This window comes from Corvus moneduloides, chromosome 9 (genome assembly GCF_009650955.1).
Source record: "Corvus moneduloides isolate bCorMon1 chromosome 9, bCorMon1.pri, whole genome shotgun sequence".
NCBI classification, from domain to species: domain Eukaryota; kingdom Metazoa; phylum Chordata; class Aves; order Passeriformes; family Corvidae; genus Corvus; species Corvus moneduloides.
The window spans coordinates 15,610,432-15,621,344 of record NC_045484.1 but is presented as its reverse complement, the minus strand read 5'-3'; the positions used below and the strand labels follow the sequence as shown (position 1 = coordinate 15,621,344).

At 37.3% G+C, this 10,913-nt stretch overlaps 1 protein-coding gene across 1 annotated transcript; it reads right to left on the bottom strand.

The window, feature by feature from the left end:
* Window positions 1-2,063: 2,063 nt before the first annotated feature.
* On the bottom strand, window positions 2,064-10,864 carry TMED5 (transmembrane p24 trafficking protein 5). Its single transcript, XM_032117358.1, has 4 exons — window positions 10,667-10,864; window positions 8,201-8,298; window positions 7,329-7,512; window positions 2,064-4,979 (listed from the first exon to the last, which is right to left on the bottom strand). Exons 1-4 carry the CDS (start codon window positions 10,847-10,849, stop codon window positions 4,761-4,763), a joined length of 684 nt encoding a protein of 227 aa, XP_031973249.1. The 5' UTR covers window positions 10,850-10,864; the 3' UTR covers window positions 2,064-4,760.
* Window positions 10,865-10,913: the final 49 nt, after the last annotated feature.

Below are 10,913 nucleotides of genomic sequence, written 5' to 3'. Positions count from 1 at the left end.
ATAGTTACTGCTTTGCTATGTACATGTTTTTCTCATTCATGAGCATTACTTACGTTGCCTACTTTGTTATTTGGTTCCTCTAATTTGGTATTCATAACTTCACAAATTGGTTGCATGCTAGCAGAGACCCAAAAGCACTAAGGGTAAATTTCTAGAGATCGTCAAGAATAGTTGGAAATTGTGGGAAAGGGAATTAATGAACAACTGGAAAGGTTTTAACTCCATTAAATCCTTCAGCATAGAAGAAAAGGACTTTAATTAGATGTTTAATTTTGGGTCCCTTAGCATAAGGTTGAAATGTATAGATATATGCTTCTAGAACTTTTCTTTTGGCAACTCAGTGCCTTCCTTATGCATCTGTATTCCAATTTAGCAGGTAGCAGATGGAGAGCAAGGAAGGATGTTTTACTTCCAGAAACTTGGTAAGTACCAAGGGAAGAAAGGAGTTTGGCAACAGTATGGGTTCCAAGTCTCATTAACTGTTGTAAACTATAGCACTAGACAGCATGAGAGATGTAATTCAGATGCTTCTGGTGAAACTTCAGCAGTGTAGGTGTGCTTACTACTACTTCTGAGTTTTTTATCATTATCTTATTTTTTTCATTATTCTATTACTATTTTATTATCTTTACCTTTGATAAAAATCAGGTTATATGAATTGTTGGTTTTATACAAAACGGTATGTAGCTTTTGATTGCATTTTTAATTTCTGTAGTAATTTGTGTAAATTGTGTTTACTCACCTCTGTACCTCACTATTAATACAGCATTCCTCTTGCATGAATAGTGAATTTCTGTGAGGGAATACTGCTGGAGCCAGGGGGAGAGCATGGAAAAAGGAAAGGCTTAACTAAATAAGCCATTTCTGAGCAGTAACTAGGAGTTGTGTGTTTCCTGTCTACACCGCAAGTTGCTAAGTTCTCAAATGAAAGTGTCTCGAGGAGAATTGTTCTTTAAAACACAGGAACTGTTAGTTTTTAAAGACATCAGATATAGCTCAGGCTTCGTTTCAGGCTCTCTTAATTAAGTTCTGGGGCTAATGAGTCTTTAGAACAGATTGCCATATAAATTGAAAAAAAAAAAAATACTCCAGAAAGGGGGAAAAAAAGTAATTAAGTAACTGCTGTGACTAATTGAGTAAAATTTTTAAAAATGTGGTCTTAACACTGTACCACATGGTCATGGACTGAGGATGCTGATGCAACCTGGCAAACAAGTGGAGTTAAGGCCGTGCTGCACTGCTGAGCACGAGAAACATTGTGCCAATCTGAGGCACAAGGCTGTGCTGTGTTGTGTGTGCAAAGTGAAGGCAGAAGGTGTCATTTCTCATGGTGCACACTTGCAGAGATCAGGAAAAGAAACTTGCAGGTATTTCTCATGTCTGCGTCCAAAAATAGCTCTTGAGAGTTTTTACTGCTCATGTACTTTTCCAAGTCAAATCACTGTTCCTTCTACCACTAATTGCCCAATCTGACAATGTAACATTGGACCGTAATATTTTATGATCTATTTCATTGATTCAAAATGCAGCACAAAGTTCCCGTTTCAGTACTTGAACAATGTGGTTTGCAGATTTCCGGATAGGCCCCAGTGTCTCAGGAGTCTTACGAAATGGTAAACAAGCTTAGATTTGTCATGTGTGTTACTCAATTAACCTGAAAAAATGCTGCAATATTTTGAGCTTTATTGAGTATTATTTTAGAGTAATGCAAAACTATTACATGTGAATAACCAGGAGTAATTTATGAGATTCTTAATTGTGAGCTTGATACTGTGATACAATTTCCTGTTGATATTTGCTGCTGAAATAGACAGTTAAATATTTTCTCTTTAAACGACCAGAAGCTGGTGTCTTTCTGATCTGATGCCTGTGCAAATCGTAAATTATTTGCACTGATAAAGTTGATTTTGGGTTACAGTGAATAAGAACAAAATTTGAATACTGCATGAAGAAGAAATGAAAAAGCTGCATTACTAAAACCAAAATTCTTGTTAGCTTAGCATCCTTGATCTTTTGCATCATTCAGTGGTAGAGAATTCTTCATTATAAAATGAACACAAACACAGGTTTAAACTTGATTTATTGAAAATCTCAGTTTTGCATAATTATTCAACATCTGCAAGTCTTAAAACATTTAATTCTGAATAAAAAGTCCATTAAGAAAGAAAATGTAATTTATATTCTCCTTTGTAAATTTTATACAGTCAATAGCAACCTACTCTTCAAAATCCAAATACAATGTTATTTAACTGTAAGTTTGAATGCCAAATCCTTCACCTATCATAAACATATTCCAGCTGCCAAAGTCAATGAACCTTTCTAGTTATTCCCTCTTTCATTTTCTAGTGGACCTTGAATGATGAGAAAATATAGTCAGAGCTCTTAGTTGCAAAACAATAATTTCTTCCAGATGAACTCTGGTGCCAGTTGTTGCATTTTCCTTCTACCAGCGATTGCTATTTATAATGGGAGACACCGAACTGCAGCAGTCCTGTGTCTTTGATCAGAGCAGGCTGCAGTCAGTAGCAGGTTAAACTGAGACACCAAATGGTTTGCCCCTGATGTATAACTACTGTCAGAGAGGCACAGCAGAGCAGCTTGGGAACTCAATCCCTTAAGGTGCCCTTGGAAAACTTGGCAGAGCTTATCTGTTGGAGTTGTAAGGTGAAACGAATCTAGTAGCTTGGAAAGCAGAGGTAGATATCTTAGTCATAGCTTCCCAGAGCTGGTTCAGCATTTTGCAGAGGGTGATGCAAGCAAAGATAACAATGTGGTATAGTGCTACTGGGAGATAGACAGGGAAATGGCAGGAAAACATTATTTGCTACTCTAGCTGAAACAATTATTTTTTCCTAGACATATTTCTGGGGTAAAAACAAAGCTTTCTACTTCCAGGCAGTTTAGAACAGAAAGCATCATATGGAAGTAAGATACACAAAACCTTAAAGGGTTACAGTCTTATTCTGGACACAGCTTTGCAGAAAGATGAAGTAGCTCAACAGCCTTTGGAGCCCTCTATAACAAGTTCTGTAATAATAATAATAATAATACTCTTGCTTATAAAAACTATTTAGAAATATTATTGCTAGGTCCTCTTGTCTGAAGTTGAAACTGAAGTGCTGTTTCTATGTTCTGTAGCCCTTGCTAGCATCTGCTTCATTTGAACAACGTATTTCTTCAATGCACCTACTGACCCTGTTTTTATTCATAAAACAGTATTTAATCACAAGGTCTCAAAGTTGCAACTCTGCCATTCATACAGATGACCCCACAACAGGCACAATACTACTACATATACTTTTTTTAAAACACTTCTTTAAAAGTGCTTTTAATAAAGTTTTTAAAAAACTCTTAGAATGAAATGTAGCTAACACATTTATACAAGAAATTGCAATGACTTGGCACATTGTGAAAATTACTTTGAACTACTAAAAAAAAGTTAACTCTCATGTACCAGGGGTTTTGGCAAAAACTTTATACCCTCACTACACTGTTAAAAGCCACCTCATCCAGATATTATAAATTTCTGATTTGATATTAGCTTTGCCTTAGTTAAGCGATACTACATATTCAGTTGATCATAAAACTCGAAGCCTGTACTTACTGCTCCTGTGATTTGTGCCTTAGTCATACGAACAGCTAGGTACAGAAACACTGGTTATATGAAGAGAGTGTACTTACACAGCTGAAAGACTTGTGAAGGTGAGCAAAAATGGAAAGCTTAGGTGAACAGCTTTGGTTTTACATGGCTGTGTAAGTCACCTGATTGTTACATTAGTCATAATTGTAATAAAAATAAAGTGGAAAATAAGAGGGATTTTGAGACTACAGCAATAAATGTTTGTTTTGGTATACCATGACAACCCCTGCCTTTATTAAAAGGAAAAAACATGAGAAATTAATTTTTAAAAAAATTAGCTATTACATGAGGTAAGAGTAACTAAGAATTTGCACATCATACTTCCAAGTGTGTCTGTATTTGTTTGTATACCATGTAGTCACTTGTCTCATGTAACAGCCAAAAAGGAAAATAGGATCATGCAACTACAGGACAGAAAGATTTATGAACTGGAATTGTACCTATTTTCTCCAATTGTTTTTCAAGACTGACTCAATTTCACATTGATGGTGCTTTTTTTAAAGTGCTGATATTAGTCATCTGTTATAAAAGGAGATCTCATGTTCTTACATAGTTAGCCCAGTGTTTCTCCATGATGCCAAAGAACAGAAACAAAGGATTTTTAAAAACATATAGCTTTGAAGAAAAATGACAGTAACTACCAATCCTGTAAACTTAGGCACATATGTAAATTCATTCAGTATTTAACAGCAACTAAACCAATGTCTGTTATCTGTTACTACTTAAACTTTTATGTGAAAATTAAAAAAATGACAGTTATATTAACATTACTTTGCATATGCACCAAGTGTGCTATGCATAAGGTAGGCATTAACAATCATTAACAAATCCTACAAGTACAAAAAAATAGTAGCATTTGGAAAAATGGGAGAGCTTGGGAGGATGCATTATCTTTTTGTTTTAAAAAAAACAACAAACCACCACAAAAAACAAAAACCTCAAACACAAACAAGACCAGCACCATCACATCCAAAAAGCCCAATGTGAATTGAAAACCTGATTTTTACTGTCTGTTCAATAGAATCTGAAAGGTCTTTATTTTCTTTACCGTAGTTTATTGCTCCCCTCCTCCCCCAGACCTGTTATATTGTTACGATCATAATATGAACATTAACGAATATTAAGTTCTACTTTTCCTCTTATCTTCAAAGAGACTTTTCAACATGTAAACCTGAACAGCTGATACCACCACCATTACTCCCAAGTTGACCATGGACCAGAAATTCACTCTGTCGAAGTTGCTTTCTTGTATGTTTCGGTCACGAGCCTCAAATGCTCTGAGCAGGGTCTGAATTTGGACACTTTTGCTTAATCTGGCTTTGACACTGTTGATGGATTCCTGGTAAGTAACAAAAGAGTATTTTTAGAAAAAAAAAGAACGCCTGAATTAAGTGGATAGCTTGCAGCACATACAAAATTATTAACACTGTATTACCACCTGTAATTTAATTTCTTAACAAGTGAAGAGTTAATTTCATTTTAAAATGTACACCTCATCAGTTTTCATTAATTTGTCTAGCCTGTTTATTGTGTGTCACCTGAAAAGACTTAATTTATGTAACATTAGTATTCTCTAGTAATTTTGGTTTTTCTCTTTTATACGTAGGGAGGTAAGAGAAATCAAACCTATCTGGACAAATAAAAAGCAGTGAATACTGCAGAACTAGTCTCAAACCAAATTATGTAGTAGCAAGCAAATGTAAAGTTTTTTCTGCCACATAATAAAATTAAGGAGCTTTTTAATGCAAATTACCATCAGGCCTGTATCTGTAGCAAAAGAAAAGTACAATAATGTTACATTCTTGTCTGCTTCTACTGTAGTGGCCATAAACTACTGCTTCAACCTTGATACAAAAGCAGAGTTTAGACAATAAATTTTGAATAGGACAAGCGGAGGTCCTACAAAGGATATAAAGTGTTACCCTTGGAACTAGAGGAAGTACATGAACACTCCAGTCATGATGATGGCAGCTCAAGATCTGCACCTTATTCTGCACTAAGTAAACACCTGACCCTGTGATCTCTTGAAGTTTCATCCACCACATAATAGATACTAACAACATAAAAGCTGTTCTCATGAAGTGCTGAATTATGTTCCTGATATAATTATGGATCCTAAAGTAACTTTTAGTGAGAAGAGTAACATTTGCAGCAAGAGGAGGCTAAGAATTAAAAAAAAAAAACCAAAACCATACGGTTAAACCCAGCAGTAACATTTTCTCTGTTTCGTATTTAACAAAAATATTTCAAAATAGCTATTTTGGAGAGCCAAATAATTTTATGATGATAAAGTTCACTGTTACACAATAAGGAACATCAACATGACACAAAAGCTTTAAAAATAAGACACAATTCCCTATTTTCAACAGAAAAGGTGTTTTCATTAAGGAATTAAACTACTAAGTGTTTATGTTAGTCCTCATAGAGCTTGCAGGGAAAGTAATACTTGGCTAAGTAAACAATGGGATTAAATACTAATGTTAACTTTACAAAAACAACCTACTTTATAAGATTTTCAAGGCTCTCAAAGAGAAGTTCTGCATTTCTTTTTCTTTTGGAAGAGATACCAGTATGTAAACAAGTGTCTATCAAATCCATTCAAGTATTTTTTGTGGTTAGTGTGAGAGGGATTTTCTTCACAACTCCACATATAAACTTCACTTTTTTAAAGTGTCTTGATTGACATTTTTAAAGATCTGGTCAGCTTTTCAGATTCTGTATTTGATTTTATTATTATTTAAATGTGTATCATACACCTTCAAAAGATTTTAAACATTATTTTGTTATTTAAAAATCTGCATTGTGTTTATGGCAATAAATAATACACTGTAATTTTCTACATGATGTATTCAGTGTGTGCAGATGTTGGGATTCTGAGTTGGTTTTTTTTTAAGATACCTATTGTCTGTAGCTATGATCAAACAAACAATAGCTCACCGCATCCTACCAAGCAGTAAGAACAGTGGTACTGGAGAACCAAACAATCTTTTGCTTCTAGAGTAATCTCAATATTGAATGATCATAAAGAGAGTAAGAGCTTTGACTCAGCAGTAGTCTGAATCCTACATCGAATAGGGTCAGAATACAGTTTAAGTAAACATAACCTCTCATACAATGTCTGCAAAGATGAACCTGTAGTTTATGCAAATTAACTTTCATTCTGTTTATTAGTTTGAAAAGGTGTAATAAAATTTGGGGGCAAAAAACCTAATAGAGTATTGTCTAATTTACTGAAGATAGAAACAGCAATCCATACTTCTGCAAAGATGCGATAAAGAGACTAACACAGTGTACCTTATTTTTAAATGTTGATAAAAATTATGCAGTAATTCCAACTACATCATTGGGACTAAGCAATACTTTAATGGTCAAAGTATTAATTTCATTGCTGCTAGGGAAGAATGTCCCATTTTAGCAGTAGGAAGAAAAGAAGCTGAATTGGAAAGCAAGTGACTGAGAGCTAGCCAGTTTCTTCTTGCTGATGAAGGGCCTATTCTGAAAAGATCTTCAAGTTTCTTTGTGTAAACAAGAGATCCATGGTGCTAGACTTCCTGTATTAGTAAAAGCAATATATGGAACTGGAATACATTCCAGGATGATGCACCAGACAGAGGCAGAATGGCTACATGACGCTGAGTTTTTTTCCAAATGCTCTTACAATGAAGAGAATTAAAGATAAAATACTAACCAGAATATCTTCCAATTTCATGTCTAGGAGATCTGTGCCTGTAACGTACTTCTTCCAGTCTTCCTCATCTTGTCCATCTTCTCCCATATTGTCCAGGATCAATTCAAAGAAAATTACCTTTTCAGAAATGGTACTGAATGTGTTGTCAAAGCAGAACATGTAATCTCCATCTTCTGTTTCCACCCTGTGTAATTAAGCAAAATGTGATTAACTACACTTTCCGTGCTGGTTCTCAAAAAGTCAGTTTTTGTACACCTCTGTCTTAAAGACTGACAATCATGCACTTAGAAATAACCAGATCTTCTTTTTGTATAAAAATAAGAACTCTAAAGACACCTTACAGATTACACAGTCACAACAAAACAATCCCACTGACTCTCAAGGCTCAAAATGATGAAGACAGCAGCTTGCTTTCATTTCTTTTCAGGGATTTTGAATCATTGTTAATTATTACCAAAAAATACACAGTAAGTGTAATTCTTATACTGTATAGTAAAATTGCAGCAAATATTACATGTTTTGACTGAAGGACTGGAAAAATAGGGGACTTTTTAGCTTGTTATTTGTATGAATGAAATGATCTTTGGTACTAGATATGGAGACCTTTTTCAACTGCATAATAATTATTTTTATCCATTGAACATTAACATCTATCATTAAAACAAAAGTACCCTTCACTTCATGGTACAATCCATGTAAAAAGCATTCAGTGTCTATAAAAAGAAAATTGTTGTTCTCAAACTGTCCTATTAGAAAGTCTTTTGTAATACTAAGGAATAAAAAGTACTCAACCTTCATTTTAGTTGTATTTGCCAAAGAAACCAGAAAAGTTCTTTATGTAACACTTCTGAGTTTGAAGATTTTAAACTTACGTATGAACTCCATCTGATTTTCTTTCATCAAAAACTAGAGTTTCACCTTTCGGGGACAGCAGATGAAAATCAACATCTAATCCTGCTCCATCCAGAACCTGTGAAACAAACAAAAATAACCAACCTCCGACCAGTGGAATTCCTGTTTGCACTGCTGACAGAAACATTTTTAGGGAAGGCAAACGTTTGTAGGTAAGGGAACAGACAAATAAGGAATCTGAAAGAATAATCTGTCTGGATGAGCCAACACCAAGTTAACTGGAAACAGATTAAAACACGGCTCGACCTAAAAGCATTTTAGCAATTTCGGAATCTTAAACTAAATGTGATCTAAACCTGCAAGGCTGGGCTTTTATTGAACCTTTCCCTAATTACTTTTAAGAATGCATGCAGTTTTATCAACAGGCAGGGTTAAACAACCTGTAAAAATACCAACAACAGATGTCTAAATCTAGCACTTCTATGGCAGAAGGCATTGACTGGTAAGTACCTGCACTACTCCCATTTCAGTGGCAGAAATGTTTTAACAAGTCACTTTCCTGTACATACGTGTTACACATACTTGAACATTATGTGCTGTCACCCCTAAGACATCTTTGTTGGGTGAATTAACAGTGTTGAAAACTGGACCAAACCTCTTACGCCGATCAAAGCTGTACCACAAGTCCTTCCCACCTTTTGATACACATTTAAGGTCTGAATTCTGCCAGGGCATTCTCTTTTCCCAAAGGTAGGAGGAATTGAAGGCATTTAGCTTCTTAAGTTCTCAGGGAGTGTCTACAGCATTACAAAAGGTGTGTTGCTTTAACTGTATAACACAGCTACAGTTGTATCACCACACCTACTGTGTTGTAGAAATTCTTTATAGGGAAGGTAGTAACTGCATAAGGGGGTGGAGAGGTATCATTTTTATGACATTACTTAAGTCCATGCTAGGGGAATTTTTTGTTTGCTTGTTTTCCAGTCAGCTTTTTCAGTACAACAGTCTGCTCCTCCTGAAATGGAGGGCAAAGTTTACACTGGCTCAAACTGACACTGAAGACTTACAAAAATAAAAAAAAATGGATAAAGGACAAGGAAAATTACTAGCTAACAGCTGATCAAATTAAAAACCATATATAGTGACGTATCTTTAGGGGTATGCTCCAGTCTAAACACCCAGAAAAGAACCTTTATATTTGCATAGTGTTTACCTTATTTCTTTGGAGAGTGACCTGCATCCTATGTTAAATACTCCTATGCCTTAGCCACTAACATAATTAAGTACAAAATAAATTTATTTGCAATAATATACAGAGCTCCTTTTCTACACATTGAAATAGAAAGATGAATCATTACTGTTAACAGTAGTGCTAAGAAATTTATGCCTGAGTAGAAATAAGTTACGTGTATAATGTTATACACATTAGCCCTTTCTAAAATAATGTCTTTATTTAGCTTATGATCAAACTAAAATCCTATTCTGTGCAAAATAAACTTCTGTTTGGCTTAGACAGGCCTCTGAACAAAGCTTCAACACCTCTGTCTTTCATTCTTGTTCAGTTCTGCATGTAACAGTATTAGAAATAATCAGGAATTTCAGCTTTATCTTTCCATTGAGAAACAGAAGGGAAAAACAGATGGAGGGAAAGAGAGACAGATCCTGGCCAGCCTAGAGGCACAGTAGTAGTAGGGTGGGAAAATATTCAGTGCAGCTTCCCTCACTGTACCTATTTTACTGTAGAAAAAGTTTTTGTTTTAAGGAGGAAAAAAAAGTCTGAGATCGAAACCTATCCCAGACACCTCTGGGAAACTCGACTCTTCCCAAGAAGGACATTGAAATCTTAATGATAGTCTGTTAAATTCGGCTGTTTCTGTAAAACTTTCATCATTGAGGTAAAAGGTGTTTAATATCAGCACGAAGATAGGCAAGTACGGGCTCTGTGCATCAGCACAACGTTCCTTACGCTTTAGAGCTACAACACAAGGTCACAACCGTGAACTTTCTACATTCAGCCCTTTTAAAGGATGGCGACTTGAGCTCTTCTAAAGCAGAAACAAAGAAGTGTCCCCAAACCACCAAAGAACGTATTAGAATAATTAAATAGGCAGGTAAGTTAATTTTTAACTCCCGAAGGCAGAACTTCTAAGAGTGCACAATTCCAGCGTGGCTTTGCGGGCGCTGCCGAGGCCGGCAGAGTCCCGGGCAGGGCTGGGCTGCCCGCGCCCGGGTGAGGCCGGTGGAGCCCCGCGGCCGCTGCTCGGGGCAGGGCACCGCATCCCTCGGCAGTCACTGCCCCTCAGGGCCGAGGCTGCGGCCCCAGCAAGGCAGGACCGAGCTGCCGGCATCAGGGCCTGGTGGAGCCGCTGTACAGGGGGACGGGCAGACGGCCCGGAGACGGCAGCGCCGCCGTTACGACGGGATGCGGGACCGCAGCTCCCCTCGGGACACCCCGCGGGGAGACGCGCCCTCCCGCCCTGCCCGACCTGATACTCGAGCTCCAGCGAGGCCTCCTTGCGCATGGGCTGGTAGAAGCACTCCTTGCGGCCGGCGGGCAGCGTGAACGTGAAGTCGCTGTCCAGGGAAGGGCTGAACTCGGCGGCGCCGGGCGGCGGCAGCAGCAGCAGCGCGAGGCACCCGAGCGGCACCAGCAGCAGCCGCGGCCCCATCGCGGCAGCGCCTCGCAGCGCGGAGCCCCGGCGCGCGCAGGCACCGAGGGGCGGGCGCGCCCCG

Bases quoted from the DNA above. Each gene is read 5' to 3' on its own strand.
- TMED5 (XM_032117358.1), bottom strand. From the start codon at position 10,849: ATGGGGCCGCGGCTGCTGCTGGTGCCGCTCGGGTGCCTCGCGCTGCTG. The intron at 8,299-10,666 runs GTCGGGCAGGGC...TTTGTTTCACAG, and splicing joins CGCTGGAGCTCGAGTATCAG to GTTCTGGATGGAGCAGGATT. The intron at 4,980-7,328 runs GTTAGTATTTTA...GTTACTTACCAG, and splicing joins TGAAATTGGAAGATATTCTG to GAATCCATCAACAGTGTCAA.